Source organism: Dysidea avara, chromosome 2 (assembly GCF_963678975.1).
Source record: "Dysidea avara chromosome 2, odDysAvar1.4, whole genome shotgun sequence".
In the NCBI taxonomy this organism is placed as follows: Eukaryota; Metazoa; Porifera; class Demospongiae; order Dictyoceratida; family Dysideidae; genus Dysidea; species Dysidea avara.
This window is the reverse complement of record NC_089273.1, coordinates 47,662,588-47,686,120: the sequence shown is the minus strand read 5'-3', so window position 1 is coordinate 47,686,120 and position 23,533 is coordinate 47,662,588. Positions and strand designations below refer to the sequence as shown.

At 37.8% G+C, this 23,533-nt stretch overlaps 1 protein-coding gene and 1 long non-coding RNA gene across 2 annotated transcripts in view; one reads left to right on the top strand and one right to left on the bottom strand.

Moving 5' to 3' along the window:
- Window positions 1-23,533, bottom strand: part of LOC136247505 (uncharacterized) — a 224,227-nt gene that overhangs the window by 189,522 nt on the left and 11,172 nt on the right. Inside the window, exon 3 of the mRNA XM_066039228.1 lies at window positions 13,086-13,131. Coding sequence (XP_065895300.1) covers window positions 13,086-13,101 — 16 coding nt within the window. The 5' untranslated portion in view covers window positions 13,102-13,131. The remainder of the gene's footprint in view (window positions 1-13,085; window positions 13,132-23,533) is intronic.
- On the top strand, window positions 7,860-17,484 carry LOC136247506 (uncharacterized). The gene is made up of 3 exons (XR_010697618.1): window positions 7,860-8,047; window positions 17,005-17,182; window positions 17,362-17,484. It is a non-coding gene; the product is annotated as an uncharacterized lncRNA (long non-coding RNA).

The window sequence follows — 23,533 nt, the reverse complement described above, 5'->3', positions numbered from 1 at the left end:
CTTTTTTAACCTATCCTTTTTCTTTAACACAGGAAGAAGAAAAGATGAAGCAGATGTTAAATACTTTAAATTTATCAGTAAATGTACAAATTATATATATAATACATATATTTATTACAGAACTCTCTGTATGGTGGTTTCTTTGTAACTTAACCCTCTACAAGGTGACTTCTTTTAGCTGATCTCTCTACAGGGTGAATAGTTTGCAGCAGAACTATCTACAAGGTAACTCTTCTTCTAGGTGATCTCTCCACAGGGTGATTTGTTTGTAGCTGAATTCTGTACAGGTGATTTGTTTGCAGCTGAGCTCTTTACAGAATGATTTCTTTGTAGCTGAACTCTCTTTAAGGTAACTTCTTCTAGCTGATCTTTCTACAGGGCGATTTGTTTGTAGCTGCATTTTCTACAGGGTGACTTGTTTGCAGCTGAACTCTCTACATGCTGGTTTCTTTGTAGCTGAAATCTCTACAAGGTGAATTCTTCTAGCTGATCTTTCTACAGGGTGATTTGTTTGTAAAGTAATTTTTTACAGGGTGACTTGTTTGCAGCTGAACTCTCTACATGGTGGTTTCTTTGTAGTTGAAATCTCTATATACAAGGTGAATTATTCTAGGTCATCTTTCTACAGGGTGATTTGTTTGTAGCTGAACTTTCTACGAGGAAACTTCTTCTAACTGATCTCTGTACAGGGTGAATTATCTGTAGCTTAACTGTCTACAAGGTAACTTCTTATCTGATCTGTCTACTGGGTGATTTGCTTATAGCTGAATTTTCTACAGGGTGACTTGTTTGCAGCTGAACTCTCTACATTGTGGTTTCTTTGTAGCTGACATCTCTACAAGGTGAATTATTCTAGTTGATCTTTCTGCAGGGTGATTTGTTTGTAGCTGAACTCTCTACATGGAAACTTCTTCTAACCGGTCTCTGTACAGGTTGAATCGTTTGTAGCTGAACTCTCTACAAGGTAACTTCTTCTAGCTGATCTCTCTACAGGGTAATTTGTTTGTAGCTGAATTCTGAACAGGTGATTTGTTTGCAGCTGAACTCTTTACAGAATAGTTTCTTTGTAGCTGAACTCTCTACAAGGTAACTTCTTCTAGCTGATCTTTCTACTGGGCGATTTGTTTGTAACTGAATTTTCTACAGGCTGATCTGTTTGCAGCTGAACTCTCTACATGGTGGTTTCTTTGTTGCTGAACTCTCTACAAGGTGAATTCTTCTACCTGATCTCTCTACAGGGTAATTTGTTTATACCTGAACTCTGTACAAGGTGCGTTTTTGTAGGTGATCTCACTGCAGGTTTATTTGTTTTTAGCTGAACTCACTAAAGGGTGATTTGCTTGTAGCTGAATTCCTTGCATTATGTCTAGTTTCTAGCTGATCTCTCTACAGGGTGATGTGTTTGTAGCTGATCTCTCTACAAGTTGTTTGTGTGTAGCTGATCTCTCTGCAGGTTGATGTGTTTGTAGCCGACCTCTCTACAGGGTAATTTGTTTGTAGCTGAACTCTCTATAAGGTGATTTGTTTGTAGCTGATCTCTCTGCAGGTTGATTTGTTTTAGCTGAACTCTCTACAGGATGATTTACTTGTAGCTGAACTCCTTACATTGTGTCTAGTGTCTAGCTGATCTCTCTACAGGGTGATTTGTTTGTAGCTGATCTCTCTACAAGTTGATTTGTGTGTAGCTGATCTCTCTGCAGGTTGATGTGTTTGTAGCCGATCTCTCTACAGGGTAATTTGTTTGTAGCTGAACTCTCTATAAGGTGATTTGTTTGTAGCTGATCTCTCTGCAGGTTGATTTGATTTAGCTGAATTCTCTACAGGGTGATTCGCCTGTAGCTGAACTCCTTACATTGTGTCTAGTTTCTAGCTGATGTCTATACAGGGTGATTTTTTTTGTAGCTGAACTCTCTACAGGGTAATTTGTTTCTAGCTTATCTCTCTACAGGTTGATTTGTTTGTAGCTGACCTCTCTTCAGGGTGGTTTGTTTGTAGCTGATCTCTCTACAGGGTGATTTGTTTGTAGCTGACCTCTCTTCAGTGTGATTTGTTTCTAGCTTATCTCTCTACAGGATGATTTGTTTGTAACTGATCTCTCTACAAGTTGATTTGTGTGTAGCTGATCTCTATGCAGGTTGATGTGTTTTAGCTGAACTCTCTACAGGGTAATTTACTTGTAGCTGAACTCCTTACATTGTGTCTAGTTTCTAGCTGATGTCTCTACAGGGTGATTTTTTGTAGCTGAACTCTCTACAGGGTGATTTGTTTCTAGCTTATCTCTCTATAGGTTGATTTGTGTGTAACTGATCTCTCTACAAGCTGATTTGTTTGTGGCTGATCTCTCTGTAGATGGATTGTTTCTAGCTGATCTCTCTACATAATAACTTGTAATGTAATAGAATTCTATAATGGAGTAAATAAATTAGCTGAATGCTCTATTAGGGTGACTGTTCTATTAGAGTATCTCGATCTCGCATTTGCTACACAGAGTTGGCTTTTGAATCATAACTCAGTGGTTTGTAATCCAATTCTTCTATACTACTGCAAGGACTTTCTATGAAGATTATTCCAGCTATACACCGATTTTCAGCTCATTGCTCTAAGCGGTTTGCCTAGTAGGCGTAAAAACTAATACTTTTTTATTCATAAAGATTGATCGCGTAATTGTGACACAGGTTGGATTTTGTGTCATATCTCTGTGGTCTTTATCTCGATTCTTTTCAAACCACCAAAAGGCACTCCTACGATGGTTACTCCATCTACATAGCAATTTTCAACTCATTCCATGGAGCGGTTTACCCTGTAGGCGTGACAACAAATCGATCTTGTTTTACACGAATAATTGGTCATAACTCCTGAACCATTCTTCGGATTTGCACCAACTTTGATGCTATGATTCGCCTTTGGACTCCCTTTTTGTGTGCCAAATTTCAAGGCGATCGGAGTACGCATTTGCGTTTTATAGCAATTTTTGCAAGTGTGCGAAAACACGAAGAAAAAACCAAGAGAAAAAAATCGAACCTTTGGCAGCTCGTATCTCGGAAATGGCTGGAGCGATTTCCTTCAAATTGGAATGCAGACTCCCCTGGCTGGAAGGCAAATCTGTAGCAAATTTGGTTCCAATCGGATAAGGGATCACCGAGATACAAAGGTGTGAAAATGACATTTTCTTTCTTCCTGTCAATATACTCACAGTATGGCGCGCCGGCTTCTTGGGCCTTACGACACACTACCATGTGTTTTGATACATACCATTTTTATTACATATATACGGTAAAAATGGGATACAATATATATAGTTAGGCCATGATTTATGGAGTGTAGGACTCAAATAAATACTCTATTATTTGAATATTCAGTGACTATTTAAATATTTGAATATCGTTTTGAGTACTTGAATATTTGTTTCAAAGGAAAAATATAACATTAGGTGTACTGCACATGAAAATTCTTGATCTCACATACAGCTCTGTAAGTGATCAAATCATTTTGAATCTGTATTGAATTAAGGAGGCATATATACGTACATTATATAGTTATACAACGGCCACGAGTGCTCTGCCTGATATAAACGCACGAGCCTGAGGGCCGTCAGGCCCGAAGGCAAGTGCGTTTATACAGGCAGAGCACGAGTGCACGTTGTATAACTGTTATGTACCACTCACCTAATAGGTGGGGAGAGTCTCACAAGACAGCTGTAACACTTATAAAGGCCAGGTTTCTAACATCGATTGTGGGTAACCAAGCCAGACGTTGCGATGATGTTCCCCCTGCAGTACTGCAGCCACCTGAGATATTGAAAACTAGTACGCTATGGGTTATATCACTAACCTGCATTTCGCTTTTCGACTCTCATCATGTAGTGCTCAGCATGCCAGTATGCCATATAGACTAAGCACCAGACTAATCACCATAGTGATTTTCTCGAGCGAAAAAAAAAACAGCTAAATAGATGGTTTAAGTAAACAAAACCTAACTACTAAACGATACTAGTCTAATTCTTACTATTCACACTGGCTAAACTCGAATCTGGTGGCATGACAAAACTGGTTACCACAATCGAACGTAAAGGTTAGTATTATTTAGAATATATTTGTTTTATTGAGTCATTGTCGAAGTGGACTACAGTTTAATCTGGGCTAAGATGGCACCAGACTAGTAAGGTGTATAAGTACGTTTTTATATATATGTAGACTAGAGTTGTGGCCACCCACGTTGGCTTTTTCAATTGCCATTGGCTGCTTGTAAACATTATACGTATTGGTGACGTTATGGCCCACAATCGACCTTTACATGTCAGGCTATAAAAGAATTCGAGTGATCTGTGAAGTGTCTTTCCACCTATTCGGTGAGGTGTCGTAGTGGTCTTCGCCACCGGCACTTGTGCTATGCTGCACAAAACCGCAGCCAGTGCAATATCTGTATATTGCACTGAGGTCGGTGCATTATAACTTATAATGCACTCGTTGTGGTCTACAAAACTGCAACCAGTGCGTTATAAGTTATAATGCACTCGCTGCGGTCTGCAGCAGTGCAATATACAAATTATGGCACTGGCGGTGCCTTTGAACTGCCCACGCAGAGTGGTACATACTATAATATGACATGTCTCATACATACTAATCACACATACTGAAAAAGAATAATTGAGTATTTAATAGTTGTGAATAAAGAATATTCTAATAGTAAAACCACTATCCATTTGGGCCCTAATGCAGTATGATATATGTGACCGGATCTGCAGAAACCAGACATAATGGAGCAAGCCTAAGTTTTAAGTACAGGATGTTGATTGCAGTGGGTAAAGTATTTGCATAAATGAAAAAAATCGCAAAATTTTATAAACGCTTTGTTCTTTGTGAAGAAAAGGTGTTATGATAAAACATGGATATCATCTTATTCGCCTACTCAAGGGGAGTTAAAATCTTTGTTTCGTAGCAGTAGCCTAAAGGATACCATAAAGTCGGGTTGTTAAGTGCATGTGCTTGTAATCTTCGGAGAAAATTTTTTGTAAAAATCATACTATCTGTTAGGCGCATACGCCTAATAAATAATTGTGGTGAGTGTAACACGGAATCACCACATTGTGAGAGTAATAAATAGTTGCCACGCCAGTGTATAAGAATATTTGACTCCATTTCTTGGTGAAATCCTTCGAGATAAACAAGATTATCACTATCCAGATGGCTGATTTGCTGTATACATAGTGAAGGGAGACCACAAGGGAGACATAAGCGCTTGAGGAGACATTAATTTTTCAGTACTCTCAGCTTTTCTTGACATATCTCACTGTGTGTAGCTTTATTATCACATTTTCCCATGTGTGCTTATCATCCATGGTTAATTACAAGAAATGTGTATGCGCCTAACAAATAATATGTGACTGGATTTCACATAACAAGGCTTCCACACACACAAAATCAAACTTACGATTTTACCAGAAATGGATTGCTGGTCTAATACACTATCATATTTCACACCGTACTTCCTTCAGCACTGACAAGTCTGGTTTCTGTAGCAGCTTTCTTCCGACCCTGTCAAAGCCACGAGTGTGAGATTGGCACCATTAAATGGCCATGGCTTTGTGATAATGGTGTGTAGTGAGCTGGGACTTCACAGAGAGCTCGCCAATAGTGTTCTCAGTCAATTTGGAGTAATTTGAGGGCCATGGAGGGCCATGGAGAGCCCAAACTTGGCCTCTGGACTCAAATCGTCTTCTTACTCCATTTTATACCCGTATATTAAGACCACCGTCCACCCCCACCCTCCCACCCTTAGTACTACCATCTGTGATATTATTACCCGCTCGAAAAAAGCTGCTCAAAACAGGGCAAATTTTGGGTATCAGAAATGTATACACCCACTCAGTGATAGCTAGTGAACAGATGAACAATTGGTGCAAATTTTGTTTGCACAGCTGTAGGCACTGGGAAGTTATTACACAATGATTCCTTAAAATCGCCATATCTCCTAACAAAGCTTTGTGTGTCGAAGCCTTGTTTTGTCAAATTCAGTCACATATGCACTTAACAGATGCATGTGCTTAACAGCCCGACTCTACGGTATGTGGGTTATGGGCATTTGTTTATATCATGTTGTACGGGATCAATTTTTCTTCACTTATTTTTGTATCTGTATGTAGTGAAGAAAGGTGATAGGAGAAAAACCTACCAACCAATGGACTCCCCCATTCGTGGCAAACATGATGACATAAGTTGAAACTCTGCACTGCATTGCGTTTGTAAGTTACAGGCATTTTTTGTAAGCACCTGTTTTTTTTTGTTTTTTTGTTTTATTTTTTACTTGCTGTACAAATCAATCTTTCTGTTGCTGCTACTTTGTAGGGCTGTAACTCAAAAAGTTACTGGCATACAAGGCTGAAACTTGGCCATAGCATACACTCAGCTAATAGATTATAAATATTCAATAAGAAAGAATTTGAAAAATGCACCATTATGTCTGGTTTTTGCAGATCCGGTCACATATTTTATAGCCATATATCCATATAGAAGACACTAGACAGTAGTATATGTTTTCCACGCTGTCCTATAAGGATAGGATGGACACATAGGATAAAAGAAACACTGAGGGATAGTCAATATTAACAGACACATGGTTTTTACTTTGTACCATAAATTATTAGTATACCGTATAGTGGGTTTTCCTCGCGAACATATTTACTTGCGAAAATAAAATCATGTGTCACTTAATCTTGCGAGGTGACAAATTAGCAACATTAAATTTCTCGCATGAATTCATTACTTGTTGTAATAAGTGTTAGCATATGAGATGGAAAGCAATAAAATTTTGTCATACTAGCCATGTTTCTTTGTATCTATGCTACAGCAGTATCCACGATGAATTGATGCAGGCACCTGAAGTTTGCCAAAAAACAGGTAGGGAAGCCGTTTTCAGCGATTTTGGTGAAGAAACACGTGTTGTGTAGGGGAACAAACAACTGGTCAAGCTGTAATAAATGATCCGCAAGTTGTTATGTACATAAACGAGCACCTGGTTTGTTGTCGAATATTAAAACATAACAATTTTACAGATGCTAAAAACCTCACAATAAACAAATTTCCACGTTAGAAAATATGTCACAAATTTTAATATTGCGAAGTGCCCAAAACGCAAGATTAAAGTCCTCACAATAAAAACCTGCTATACGGAACTTCATAAACTTGCAATACCGCATCTAGAAAAAAAAATGACAGTAGAAAAATTAATTATGACATAAAAATTTATGGTAAATATACATCCCAGCCATTAATCACTAGCAAGCAGTGTGGTCATTTAGCTAGCTTATATTCTGCCAATTACACTTTTCACAAAGTACAAATTATATGCTAATTCTAAAGGCCAGCTGTGGTACAGCTTTAATCTAACGTCACTCGAGCAAGTTTCTTATGATTAAATAACTCGCTAATTAACGGGAGTGGTTACCATTTTCCTTACGAGTCTTCATCCTTTGAGTCATAAGATTGGGGTCACATTGTTTGAATTTTACTGTGCACATGATTGCAAAAGTTGGTATTTTATCCCTTAAACCTGCATAATCCAGAAAACTGGATTGAATAAAACAGGAACGAAAAACGTACAATATTTTAGCCATTTTACATACATGGTTTTAAACAGGAATATCTTGCAAAGCGTTTATCCAATCTCTTAGAAATAGAGAGTTTCTTACTTGGGAAGGTCTAGCCTTTGTAACAGTATACAAACTATTAACAAACAACTAGGAACTTTCGCGCTACGAAGCGATGAATCAGTTTGTTTTGTTTCATGTCCGTATCATTAGTGTTCTTGCCAGCAATTTGATCAATCACGTGATCATTGTATATCAACAGACTCACCATCACGTGACGACCAAGATGACACCAAGAAAATGTTTCTACGATGAAGTATGGCCAAGTTATGGTGTTTGGTGTATGGATATGTGAAGGAAGAAGATGAAGAGATAGTTCTTTTGTACTTTAAAGGCACAGAGTCAAATTCTGGGATGAAAGGATGCGCCGAAGGATACAGCCATTTAAAGTGAAATTTAACTGTGAGTAACATGGTGTTTGTAGTTTTTAGACAGCTTTAACAGTTCTTGTTCTATATTAGTTTGTTTAAAAAGCGTGCGTATAATCCAGTTTTCTGGATTATACATTTTCAGTGCTTGTTTTGTAAAACGGCTGAGGGTTTAAGGATTAAGTCATCGATGTCCAGAATAGTGGCTGTTGAAATTGATGCTTCTGTGGTGATTCTCTACTACAATGGAGCTGACCAGTGGCCACTATGAGAATTTATTCCACTGGATACTCTCCTAGACTTTATACAGTGCTTAGGGGTTGGGTTTATGTTAGCATGCATGCAGAGGTATATAATTATAATTTTTCAGCGCTGACCTTACAAATGTCAGATCAACCTTATTTGACATGTTACTCAAACAACAACACTACTTTCCTCAAAACACTTGTTTACACTATGGTTTGCAGTGGCCCCACCTGGTTAGTGAATCTCTGAGCAACAGAACATTGTTATTATGTCAGTTAGAGTAACTATGCAGGTGAGAACCCCAGCCTACAGCCAAGATTCCCTGACCTGCCAACTGTCATATGAAACAAGGAAATGAGTGGCAATTGTAACTGACCAATGGTCAACTGAATGCATGTATCTCCTGACTGGTAAACATGTGCACACTGAACCAAAGAAAGAATTACACATAAAAATTGATTGAGTGTATCAATGTTAGTCAGAGCTTAGCGATAGTACAACTAACATGATTGACATTAACTACTATAATTATAACGATTACAATAGTGTCATGATATCAGTAACAGCTTTTTGAAGACTCAACCTCACATAAAAGCACACAGATAAATAATCCAATTATACACCACACATCTGCTTTTCTTACATTCCATTGGCAAAAAAATATTATGTATTACAGTTGTAATTTTTGGGCTGTACACTTTATTGAATTTTCACAGATTCCTCACTGTTAGCACTATCATGTTTGCTGCTGTTATCCATATTTTTTGATTTAGTACAGATGTTTTTAATAATTATATTGAAATAGTACGATTGCATACTATCAGAAGATTATTAGTCACTATCATGATAATCAATAAAATTAATTGCAACTATCACTCAGCTCTAATGAATGTGCACCTCAACTATCAATTGCTGAAAAGCAAAGTGGCCGTTGTGCTTAGTTCCTCTGCAATCAATCCTCTGACTATTGATTGACACAAAGCTACAAAATTTAAGTCCTTTAACATTCATATTTTGCTTCCTGCAAAGCCTTCTGGATTGCTATATGGTTTATATAAAACTATTTTACCATACATGTAATACTGTACAGTAGGGGTCACAGAGGTTTCAATTTTTACCAGAATAATAATATTGATTGAAAATCAGTCTTATCTCTGCTGAATGGATAGTATAAAGTAGGTGTAATCATGCACTCAAGGTGACGCAAAATGCTTTCAACAAGTCTTTATAGAGTTTACCCACTTTTCTAATGGTTAACTAACTAACTGATATCAATGCCTTTAGACAATCACAACTTGGCCATAGTTTATGCCATGAACTTGATTCTTCACTGTTCAACATCACTTAGCACCAAGACATGCCTTTCTCCAAGCGTAATCACTCTCTAGAAAGACCAGCTTGAAACAAATCACCCCATAGAAGGATCAGTGAGAAACAAGTCAAGATCAGATAGAATCAAGGCACCCTGTAGAGAGGTCAACTAGAAACAAATCATTCTGTAATAAAATCAGCTATATTTGAAATTACCCTATAGAGAGATCAACTTAAAACAAATCACCCTGTAGAGAGGTCTGGTAGAAGCAAGTCACCCTGTAGAGCGTACAGCAGGTAAGAAGTCATGCTGGAGAGAAATCAGCTATAAACAAGTCACCCTGTAGAGATCAGCGAGCTAGAAACAAGTCAACTTGTAGGAAGATCAGCAAGAAAAAAAATCACTCTGAAGAGAGATCAGCTGGAAACAAGTCATCTTATGGAGAGATTGGCTTTATCAAATCACCCTGTAGAGATTCCAACTACATTTTAAGTCACCTTGTGGAGAGTTCAGCTACAAACAAATCACTCAGTAAACTGATCAGCAAATCACCCGTATAACATTCAGTTAGAAACAAATCAATCTGTACAGAGATCTGTTGGAAACAAATCACTGTAGAGATATCAGCTAGAAACAAGCAACCTTGTAGAGAGATCAGCTCTAAACAAAGTTCAGCCAAACAGAAGTCACCCTGTAGAGAGATCAGCTAGAAACAAGTCATAGTGTAGAATAATTAACTACATTTCAAATCACCCTGTAGAAAGGAACATGTCACCCTGTAGAAGGATCATTTACAAACAAACCACCCTATAGAGAGATCAGATAAGACCAAGTCACCCTGTAGAGGGTTCAACTAGAAACATCTCACCCTGTAGAGGGTTCACCTACAAGAAAACCATCCTGTAGGAAGTTCAGCTATCTTGCAAATTTATCTGTAGAGTTTAGTTTGGTTATTATAAGTCACTCTGTGGTGAGTTCAATACAAATCTTTCAACATGTCGACTAAGAGTACAGCTACATACATTATAAGCCTCCCTGTAGAAATTTCAGCTATGTACACACACATTTCCCTGTAGAGTTTTCAGCTGCAAACAATTAAGCCTGTATAAAGTTATGATTAATAAACCCAATATTGTTAAATGTGTATGTATTGCTAAACAATTTAACAGTTTTTTAATTTCTTTTAGTAATCGTCACTCCTATAGAAAGAAAAAGATAAGTTAAAAAGAAATACCCAAAGCTAGCCATAGGCTGGTTTTAGGTATGAAATTACAAAACCCAAAAAAGTGATATCTAATCAAAAACAGCCAAGCTGTAAAAAAATGGTGTGGCCTCCAAACAAATCCAGGGTGAAAAAGATGTGAAATCCAAGGTGGCAGCCAAGAAATGGCTGCAATGGCAGGTTAACAGCAAAAAATTTAATATCAACAATTTAGGTGAATTTGGTGCCAAATCCTAGTGAAACTTGAAAGAGGCAACATAAATTCGCCTGAATTGTTCTTACTAAAATTTTTGGCCACCACCTTGGATTTCACATCTTTTTTCACCCTGGCTTTTTTGGAGGCTTAGACTGTTAATATATACTCTAATAGAGTCCACATTTTTGAGGACTTCTAATAGAATGTTCTAGAGCAATCTATTGGTAGATCTAAGAAATTACAAACATTAAAATTAATTATAAGCAGATTTAAACTAGACAATTCATTTATATATAAAGGAGAAATTAAGTGGGGTGATCAGCCAAGATCACAGTGATTCAGTGGTTAAGGATGTAGGTGTTAGGTATGGATGTCCCTGGTTCGAACACTAGTAAGTTTTTTTTGACATTTTTGTACACCTATATTATTTTTTTTTATTAAGGCTTTACAGCACAAGTGCTGAAGTTCTGTAAGACACCTGGTCCTACAGCCTGTTTAAAGTTGTTACATAAAGTGTGTTTGAAAAGGTGGAGAAAGAAGAAAAAATCCAAGACTGGACCTGAGCAGCCTCTAACCTGCAGCCAACCGATTAACACTCAAATGTTTACAGGAGTCTGCCAGGTGGTTAGGATGAATTTACCCCATAGTGACTGCTCTATTAGAGTATCTCGATCCAGCAATTTACACTAATTTGGTTTTTGCTTTATAACTTTGTCACTGTGACTGGATCTGCAAGAATCCCATTCATTAGTGCATTTTTTAAATTCATTTAATTATATTTCCTTTATCGAGATAGCCAAAGGAATGGTCACCCGAAGTTTCAGCTCTAGAAGCCTTGAAGTTTCGAAGATACAGTACTACAAACTGGCAACAACAGGAAAATCAATTTGTACAGTGAAAATACAGAAAATTAACTACAGGTGTTTAATGAAACGGTCATAACTTACGAATGCAGTCATTCACCAAGATGAAATTTACTCCATCAAATTTTCTGTAAACAGGCGAATCCAGTGTTGGGTAAGTTTTACCTTCCAGACCCTCCTACGACCAGGGTGAAGGAAAAACACGATAGTAAACTGCTTTTCCAATGCAAGGCAGACTAAGGCTCATATCTTCCATCTCCTTGGGAGTACTAATACAAAACAAAGATTTCTGAATTCCTCTTACTTCGGGGATCATGATGGTATGAAGGTATGTGCTGTTACCATCTTTCTTTGCTGAGAAACAAGCGCTCAAAAAATTATAGATTCTTTTTTTCGATTTTGTAAATATTTCAAAAATTAGGCTTGCACTAACATATGGAACTCTTGAAGATTTAGTAGCCTATTGATATTCAAACTATCAAAAAGCACTGCTACAATGATCAGCCTATCTACACACCAATTTCTAAGTTATTCCTATACTCAGTTTACCCTGTAGTCATGGCACAATTTGATCTTTTCAACATGAATAAATGCTCATAAATCCTTGGATATTCCTCACATTTACAGAAAGCTTGGTACATGAATCTACCGTTACACAGTCTTCATTTGTGCCAAAGATAGCAGAAATCGAGTTACACGTTTGCATTTTATGGAAAATAAATCAAAGCCACCGTAGCCCCCCCCCCCCCGTACAGCATAAGAAGAAAAAATGAAGAAATTAAAACAAAACTTTGAACACCCATATCGCAAATGGCTGTTGCAAATTTAATAAAATTTGCTGTGTGGCCTACCCTACCTGGCAGACAGCTATAATGATATGCTTTGGAGAAGGGCCATGGAGCTACGTATGCACACATGAAAAAGCTGTTTTCTTTCTTCCTGTCAATATACTCACAGTGTGGTGCACTGGCTTTCTTGGCTGCACAACACACTACAGTGTGTCTTGATATATGTATATATAAAATGTAGTCAATATTACAAAGATCTCCATTAGTTAATTTCTATTAGGATAATAAAATAATAATGATTTCAAGGATCATGATGAATATATTATAATCTTTGTGAAGTAAAACACCTGGTCAAATAGCAATGATGCTATACAATGGCTACAATTAATAACTACCAGTAGTGTAACCTTATACTACCAATATCTATGGTTAGCTCTTAACTTACTTGATTTTCCAGCCATAACCACCGCTTCTTAGCCAAGCAACTAGTTCTAAAAAAAACACACACACATTAGATAACACTAAAGTACAATACACATACATAATGCAAATCTACTTTGGAAATGTTTTAGTTTGTATACTTTGGTTGGAAATTACATCAAGTGGAAATATGTATAATATTAAAAACAACTGTGGCCAGATTTGCAAAACGGTGCCTTTCCACACACTTTACATGCCAGCAAACAAATATGATGTAACACTTGATTCCTCACTTGCAAGTTAAAATTTGCAGCCAAATACCTTAGCTGCACTCATGGAAATAATCAGGCAATTATATGTTACGATACAAAGTTATGAAGCTTCAAAGTTCAAAAAGTGATTAAATTTTGTGTGGAAAAGGATTATTTTTTGTCATAATCAAGTTTATGTTTCATTACACTATGTATATCTTGACGAGTTTGTGCTATCAAATACTATAATATGTATCTGTATAATTCATATACAGTATGTAAGTGCACAGTGACAACGATGAAGATGAAGTTAGAATAGATAAGTGCATAAGTTATATCTAATTAGACTATGGTATGTACAGTATGCTTTGAAGTTTGTTCATTAATGAGGTATTTAAAATCCAATAGATACCTGCGGGTAGGTATCTAAACTGGTTAGATACCTGTGACAAAATTATTATTCACGTGTGCCATGTGTTTTGCTGGATTCCACTCACAACAGCCATCAGAAATCATCACTAGAGAGCGAAGAAAACATTGCTGGATAATAGAGATGATTGTATTCATCTAGGAAGCCTACTAGTGAATTGTTTTAAAACTAATTCGATCAGGAAGCCGTTATTGGCAGTGAACAGAGCTATATGAGCCATAGTCTAAATATTCCATTTCCACGCAAGCTAAAGTATTTGCGGAATCTTAAATTTATGCGGATTGTGCAACATCCGGTGTCCTTCAGGAGACCATAAAATGTATTGAATACTATGAGGCTCGAAACTTTAAATATTCCAGGTGCTCAAACTGTACCGTCTTTCCTGATTATAAGAACAGATATTGATAAAGCAATTCATGGACATGTTGTTCATCTTTAAAAGGTAGTGATGGGATGTTCCAGTAGCCAGGACAACACGATTTCGTGTGGGCGGTGTAAGTTTTATTTGTTGCTTGCACATTTGTATTGATTAGTGTTCTTGTGTTGCGAGATGCTTGGCCAGCATTGTTTTGTGTGTGGCAATAACTTACAAAAGGACCTGGACTGTTCGTTTCATTGATTCACAACAATTGCAGTACAACAGAAGTACTGGCTTCAACTGTTAGAAATTACTGAAGAACAACTTACACCTCATTCTTATATATGTTCTCGACATTTTCTGGGTGGGGATACCAGCAAAGAGCCACAACTAAACTCGGACAAGCGGTTTTTGTCTCCTATTAAAAAGAAACTACCAAGGGCAAAGAGAGCAAAGGCTAGAAAAAGTAGAAAAAAGCTTTCCACTATTAGCACTGCATCTAATACTGTACCAACACCTGCAGACACAGCACCAGAGCAGTTTTCACTCACTGCTATGACAGGTGAACAGTTTTACATTGATTACAAAGTGCATGAGTTGCCAGATGAGAGTGGTGATGGATTATCTGATATCCAGTCTACTTCGGCACTTCCATCTCATATTTCATCTCTGATTGAATCTGCATCTTCACTGGAAGTTGGTACATCAAATGCTGAGGTGTTGCTGAACACAACCTTGTTGGGCTTGGATTGAAGTACTTGAAGCAGAAAACAGAGTTCTAAAGTCTCAGAAATAAAAGTCTAAACTTTTTCAAATCGAGCAAATTCAGCATGATGACAATTTGTTTCGATTCTACACAGGATTTATCTCCTATGAGTTTTTTTTAGCTTTTTATGAGTTTCTGGGTCCAGTTGTAAATGAGCTAAATTATTAGAGTGCAAAAGAACGATGCACTGGCCAACGGAATTATGAATGCAAATTTAGTCCCATTAATCAGCTTTTTTTAATTTAGTATAAGTTGAGACTTAACCTTACGTTAAAAGACCTGGCATTTAGGTTTGGTATATCTACAAGCTCAGTGTCTCGGTACTTCACAACATGGGGGTATTTTTTGTACCACTATTTTAAAGAGTTGGATTGGTCACCAACTGTGGAGCAAGTGATGGGAACCTTACCATATTCTTTCCGAATGTCATATCCCAGCACATATGCCATAATTGACAGGAGTGAAGTTTTTATTGACACACCATCAGATTTGTTCATGCAGTCCTCAACGTGGAACCAAAACAAACATCATAATACAATTGGTTGCACCTATTCCTAATGGTGCCATCAGCTTTATATCTCCAGTGTTTGTAGGGTCCATTACAGATGTACAGTTAACCAGCTCCTCTGATCCCAACTGCGGTATATTCAACAAAGTCACACCATGGTCCTCCCCCTATGGCCATTTGTCCTTGGACCTGTGCATAGTAAGAATGGCTCATTCGAAGAACCATTGATTCTTTACCATCTGCTTTCCTCACTGTAGTACAAAAGAAGCCAGGAAAGGTACATGCTTCTACAGGTGATACATTACGAGCAGTATATGGACATTTAATTTCCAAGAACGAAAATGGTTGGTCTAAATTAGATGGGTTACACACTACACCATCCAGTGAAGCTCCTAGATATGGGTGGGATTGGCTAATATGAAAACCACATGATACAACTGACAACTCAATGTGACCATAGCAGTGCATATATTCAATATATTTCTGCTGGGCAACTGCTTCATAAGTAATACCCCAGTCAGTTGTTGGTGATGAAAATTGCTGTGGTTGTAAAATCCTTTTAACCAAGCTATCTGGAGGAGTCTTGGGTTTCTATGTAGAAATGATCCAAACAATCATGCAGTTAACCCTTAAACCCATATAACCCAGAAAACTGGATTTAAACTTAATAAATACGCATGCTTTGCACAAAGTGCTGCAACTTTCAAAGTGTCCATCCTATGGCTATATAAGTTATGTCATTCTACTTGTAATGTAGCAAGGATTAAAATGATACCTAGGCTTTTACCCTAATACTAAACGGTGAGACCAAAACTAGTCGTGAAAATAACTTTTTGGTAAGGAAACACACAAACCCTTTACATACCTTTATAAAATGGTTGATAACGTGATGGTAGTTGGTCTTATCACTTTGCAACAACTTCCATTCAATTTTCGTGAAATTTCATATCAAGCCATATATGACTCACGTGGCTAAGCCTACAATCGAAATTAAACATGTGGCAAGAATTTAGAAACACGGAGGCGCAACTCGTCGCTGTCTATTGCTTCATAACAAGTAAGCCACTGTAGTTACAGTGTTAATTTAACCTTCTCCAAGTAGCCCAGTAAACACACTTTTAATGTATGCGTATTTGTAGACTGTAAGAATTAAGTTACCCCACCTAGTGTTGCCACGCGTGGCCATATTGTGTAAATGCACATTTCTGAAAATTTCTCTGCGGGATTAAGGGTTAAACGGTATCGCCTGGCATCATACCACAATGATGATGTATGCTGTTGTCTAGTGTTGTATTCAACTTCTTGGATTTTCTCAGCAGAGATTGACAAAGTTGCTTTAAATGCTTCAACCGTTGCTTGCAAGGAGTCTTGGTCAGGAAGCTGTAGATCAGTTGGTTCTGAACTATTGCGGGTTTGAAAACGCTCATCAAATAATAGTGATATGCACAGATGATTGCCACTGATTTTCTCCAATAAAGTTGGACAATTGTTTTTTGCAGTACCTCTGTATTGTACTGGCAGGGGATCAAAATCATTCAAAAGAGCTAACTTTCGTGTCTTAGCTTTCCCGTATGTGTGTTTTTCAAACTGTGCCTGTGCAATTGGCAATGTGCTTCCTTTCTTCTTTTTAGGCGGTTTCCACTGGCACTGAAGGGATGTAATGGGTGTATCATCATCAAGGGAAGAAAAATAAAGTGACTCATTTGGTGGATGAAGTTGAAATCGTGGCATGGTCAGAAATTCCAATGCGTGAAGCAAGGCTGATACATGAGTGCAGCTAGCTGACAACCTGAAATGACAAAATAATGTGTAAGTGAAAATATAGAAACTTAACACATAGGAGTCTTTGGTGTAGTTTTATACATCTTTTTCCTTCTATGTTTGTATGTGTTATGTAGGGTGTGCATGCATGAGTTCTAAAATGTACCCTACTGCACATCCACAAGTTGCACGTAAAACATGGGCATAACCTAAATCATTTTCCCCAGCATTATCCATACATGATAACTACCAGCTTTCATAGAAGGTTTCATGGTGGACTCAATGTGGGAATCGATTGGGTGCTGCAAGTTTACGGACATCATTTGGATACGACCAAAGACACTGTATGTAATCTCTGGTTAGTGCCCTAAATGTACTTCTTCCATCATCTTGGCGGGTTTTTTTTTGGCAAGGTATGAGTAGACCATGCCAGAGGTAACAACACAAGTAAGTTTTAAACCGACTTCATTAATGTTGGCTTCAGTTATTACCTCCCAATCAGAAACTGGAGCACATGAAGGAAGGTCAGGTGGTTCTGTGTACATTCCACTGTTGTTTAGTTGTTGCATCTTTTTATACAGGTATGATCCATCAACATCCACTACATCTAAACCTTCATTCTGAGCTTCATGGATCCTAGCACAGTATGCAAGACAACTTCATCAACAGTGTGAATTTGTTCCATGATGTGTATTTACACTTTCATTGTTAATTTTGATGCATACAATTTTGTGCATTAAATAGAATAGATGCAATACCAATTACCAACTGCGACATTCCTTAGCTCTTGCATGAAAATGGGCTATTCATTGCCTTGTATTGTGACTTCCTGTGTTGGTCTGGTGTTTGGTTTTGTTTGATGTCTTTGAACTAATTTGTGGTAAGACTGAGTGGCCAAAAGGAAGTACTTAGCCATGATACAATTATTTGTAAACTAGTTTACAACTGATTTTAAACAATGGCAGCAGCCTTTGATCTGCCCAAGCAACATATTACAAAGTCTAAAAGATACCCACAGGTAGTAACTAAACTGGTTAGATACCAGTGCCAGACATTTTGTCATGTGTGTCACATGTACAGCTGGATTCCAGTCATAACAGCCATCTGAAATCAGGGAGCCTACCAGTGAGTTATTATAGCACTAATTCAATCAGGAAACTTCTATTGCTGGCAGTGACCAGAGATGCACAAGTCATATTCTAAATAGGTCATTGCCCAAATCCAGGTATCTGTGTTATATAAGAGAATGACACAACAATCACTTTCTGGCTTCACCTTCAGTGATTATTGTGCCTTCCTCGGGTCTCTAAAATAGCAAGATACCTTGATTTGTCCAATAACTTATGATTAGAATGGAACGCATAATTATAACTTCACAGTGCATGCATTTTGCATATACCGCCACCTACGTGAACTCAGCACACACACGCAATTTGGTCTCAGGTATATGCAACTAGATGGATGAAGGTATGTAGCAGCCATCAGCAAACTGCACATGATGCATGCAGCCTGTAGCATGCATGTAAAAAGTCCCAATTGCTCATACTTTATTCTTGCACTGTATTGAAACCGTGGATCCCAACTCTAGCTACCATTCACAATGGGTGGTGAATGCCAGTGTTACAGCTTTTACAAAGTACAGTTCACTGCAGCTGTAATACTGGCACGTGGTAGCATGGATCTATGTAATTTGCCACAGGATTTTCTCAGTTACAGTGGTAGCAGCTAACTCACTTTATGAAGCCACAGACCAAGATTAGGAACTGAATAGAGTGTACATACAGTGGCTTTAATATTATAGAAAAATATTCCATGATTTAACTACCCAATTGATCTTAATCATGTATGCTGTGTTCTTAATCTGTGGATGCCATCCCCAGCCACTACTGAATTTATTGTACCATGGGTGTGGTACATGTCACAGTGAAGTACAGCTGTAACACTGGAAAGTGGAGTCATGGATTTTATGTAAATCACCACAAGATTATCTCAATTCAAGTGGCTGCTGTCAACTCACCTTAAAGAGTCATAGACCAGGATTAGGATATGCAAATATGTACCACTCTTCGTGGGCAGTTCAAAGGCACCGCCAGTGCCATAATTTGTATATTGCACTGCTGCAGACCGCAGCGAGTGTATTATAACTTACAACACACTGGTTGCGGTTTTTTAGACCACAACGAGTGCATTATAAGTTATAATGCACCGACCGCAGTGCAATATACAGATATTGCACTGGCTGCGGTTTTGCATGTGTAGCATAGCACAAGTGCCGGTGGCGAAGACCACTACGACACCTCACCTAATAGGTGGAAAGACACTTCACAGATCACTCGAATTCTTTTATAGCCTGACATGTAAAGGTCAATTGTGGGCCATAACGTCACCAATACGTATAATGTTTACAAGCAGCCAATGGCGATCGAAAAAGCCAACACGGGTGGCCACAACTCTAGTCTACATATATATAAACGTACTTATACACCTTACTAGTCTGGTGCCATCTTAGCCCAAATTAAACTGTAGTCCACTTCGACAATGACTCAATAAAACAAATATATTCTAAATAATACTAACCTTTACGTTCGATTGTGGTAACCAATTTTGTCATGCCACCAGATTTGAGTTTAGCCAGTGTGAATAGTAAGAATTAGACTAGTATCGTTTAGTAGTTAGGTTTTGTTTACTTAAAACATCTATTTAGCTACTTTTTTTCGTTCAAGAGAATCACTATGGCGATTAGTCTGGCGCTTAGTCTATATGGCGATTGAGTGATCACGCTGGCATGCTGAGCACTACATGATGAGAGTCGAACAGCGAATGCAGGTTAGTGATATAACCCATAGCGTACTAGCTTTCAATATCTCAGGTGGCTGCAGTACTGCAGGGGGAACGTCATCGCAACATCCGGCTTGGTTACCCACAATCGATGTTAGAAACCTGGCCTTTATAAGTGTTACAGCTGTCTTGTGAGACTCTCCCCACCTATTAGGTGAGTGGTACATAACAGTTATACAACGTGCACTCGTGCTCTGCCTGTATAAACGCACTTGCCTTCGGGCCTAATGGCCCTCAGGCTCGTGCGTTTATATCAGGCAGAGCACTCGTGGCCGTTGTATAACTATATAATAAACTGTATAGAGTCAACGTACAATAAAATCATTTGGTAAATGTTTGAATAAAAAATATGTCATGTGACTACTGCTTGCTGACAAGGCTTCTAGTAATAGTGGAGACTGAAAAATGTTTGAACACATTGTGTAAAATCCAGAGATTTTACAGGTACTGTGTCACTATCTACTGATTATTCCCAAACTTATTCATGCCAGATATAAGCATGTTAATTACACTTTATATAAGTGACTGCTATATAAGAATTATTGCCTTGAAGTTGACCGCTCTATTCGAGTAAGTGACTGCTCTATTCAAGTAAATGTCTGCCGTATTAGAGTACCTCGATTTTTTCAACTGCTTGAACTGCTTCAGTGCTGTATTCAAGAAAACTTATAATCTTGCACCAATTATTCCTAGAACTCATTCCAGAATATTCTTCAATTCTTTCAACTACTTATTACTCCCGAAATTCTTGATAGATGCATACCTAATAGAACCTCTCGTTACTCTAATAGAGCAGTCATTATTTTATCTTCTACGAAGTTAAGAAATTCGGCTAACTATTACCTCTCTTTGTGAAGCTTTAGTACATCATATTGGAGGTGGAGGTAATGGTGGGCAAGAAGTTAGACTCCTAAATGAAGGTATATTATGATTGAAGTACAGACATGAGATTACAGAGTGGAGATAGCTCGTTAGTGGCTGATATGCAGCAAAAATGACATGGCAAATATTTATGAAGTGCACCATGATTCTTGTGAAGTCAAGTCCTTCACATAGCCAGAAACCACCATTCGACCTTGTCACACTCCACCCAGAAAAGATGTCTGGTAATACCAGCTTGAGTAATGCTGAGAATAAACTGGTAATGTAGTTATCCATTGGTGGTACTAGTTTGATTTTGTCTGATGTGCTATTTGAATTGGTTTTGTAACATCTGGTCACAAATCATTCCAGATATTCCCAGAAACAGAATAAATTATATGTATATTTTTGCAGCTGAAAATATCAATACTTGCAAGCATAAAATTAAAGTTGTAAAATCTAATAGAATAGTCATATAACACTTGGGTGACTGTTTACTTATGGTAAGTGACTACTTTATTAGAGTATACTGATTTTTTACCAATTATATAATTATGTTAAGAATACATTATCGCTCAAATACAACTTTACACAACCCACATTCTGAGTACTGTAACACCTGCAAGATCTAATTCTTAAGATGCTTAACACATCCTTTTAGCTATTGAGACGAGCTATACTTCCTTCCATTGATTATTCCCATGGATTCCTAATTATTCCACACTTACGTATGCTCGTACATTTTGCTTGTATTATGGGTGTCATCACAAGCTCCGGCTGTCCGTTAGTAATAACCAGTCTTGAGGAGCAACTTATGAGCAGGTACTATTTCGCTATCTAAGAAATTCAATTAGAAATCGATTATATAAATTAAAAATCCTGAAATCTGGATTCACCTATAATAAGGTTATTTTCATTTCCGTCCATTCATGCAGAGATCCTCGACTAAAATCTTGACTACTTGCACAACACGGGTATGGGGTTTTCGGACAACGATTACATACATTGATAATTTTGAGTACCTAATTGGCTGCTGGTTGTTTCATGAATTAGTCTATACAGATTAGATACACTTGTGCTGCTACTGAGTCTACTTTAGTACACTGTAACAGTTGTCTACTATCCAGTGCAATAGTGAGAATGTGTGTCAAATATGTTTAAAAGGATGTTGCATTTGGAATTTTTTGAAATACTAATCAAATACATTTAAACACTTAAATATTGGGGCTCTCATATACATTTTTTGGGTTTTCAGGGATGGTAATGATGGGGGGCAACTGGGAAAATTTGCCCTGCCCCAATTTTGGCCCAAGGAGGCCTCCAGAGGCCTCATAGCTGTCCCATAGCTACATTCTCCACACATAGAAAATAAAACAAAGGTAAAACAGCATAAATCTTTCCTGTAAAGTCAAAGACACAGAAAACCTCAGTAAGAGGTACCATCTATATTAGCCAGCAAACTCAATAATACCCATAACAATAAGTACAATTTTCAAAGGCAGCAAGTTATTGCTCATAATATAATCTAATCCAAAACAGCCAAGCTGTAAAAAAAGAGTGCGGCCCTGAGAAAGGCTATGGTGAAAAAATATGTGAAATCCAAGGTGGCAGCCAAGAAATGGCTGTGATGGTAGGTTAATGGTAAAAAATTTAGTAACGACAATTCAGGTGAATTTTGTGCTAAGACCAAGCGGCACCAAATTCACTTGAATTGTTGTTATTAAAATTTTTACCATTAACCTACCATCACAGCCATTTCTTGGCCGGCACCTTGGATTTCACATCTTTTTTCACTATAGCCTTTCTCAGGGCCGCACTCTTTTATTACAGCTTGGCTGTTTTGGATTAGATTTCACTTCTTTTTGTATTTGTATACCCCAAAGCCGGCCTGTGGCCGGCCTTAGGGCTTTTTACCTATCATTTTTTTCTTTACCACAGGAAGAAGAAAAGATGAAGCAGGGTGATTTCTTTGTAGCTGAACTCTCTACAAGGTGATCCTTCTAGCTGATCTCTCTACCGGATGACTTGTTTGTAGCTGAACTCTCTACAATGTAATTCTTCTAGCTGAACTCTCTACAGGGCGACTTGTTTCTAGCTGATCTCTCTACAGGGTGACTTCTTTCTAGTTGAACTCTTTACAGGGTGATTTGTTTGTAGCTGAACTCTCTACAAGGTAACTTCTTCTAGCTGACCTTTCTACAGGGTGATTTGTTTGTAGCTGAATTCTCTACAGGGCGATTTGATTGCAGCTGAACTCTCTACATGGTAGTTTCTTTGTAGCTGAAATCTCTACAATATAATTCTTCTAGCTGAACTCTCTACACGGTGACTTGTTTCTAGCTGATCTTTCTACAGGGTGACTTCTTTCTAGCTGAAGTCTTTACAGGTGATTTGTTTGTAGCTGAACTCTATACAAGGTAACTTCTTCTAGTTGATCTTTCTACAGGGTGATTTGTTTGTAGCTGAATTCTCTACAGGGCGATTTGTTTGCAGCTGAATTCTCTACATGGTAGTTCCTTTGTAGCTGAACTCTCTACAATGTAATTCTTCTAGCTGAACTCTCTACAGGGTGACTTGTTTCTAGCTGATCTCTCTGCAGGGTGACTTCTTTCTAGCTGAATTTTTTACAGGTGATTTGTCTGCAGCTGAACTCTCTTACATGGTGGTTTCTTTGTAGCTGAACTCTCTACAGGTGACTTC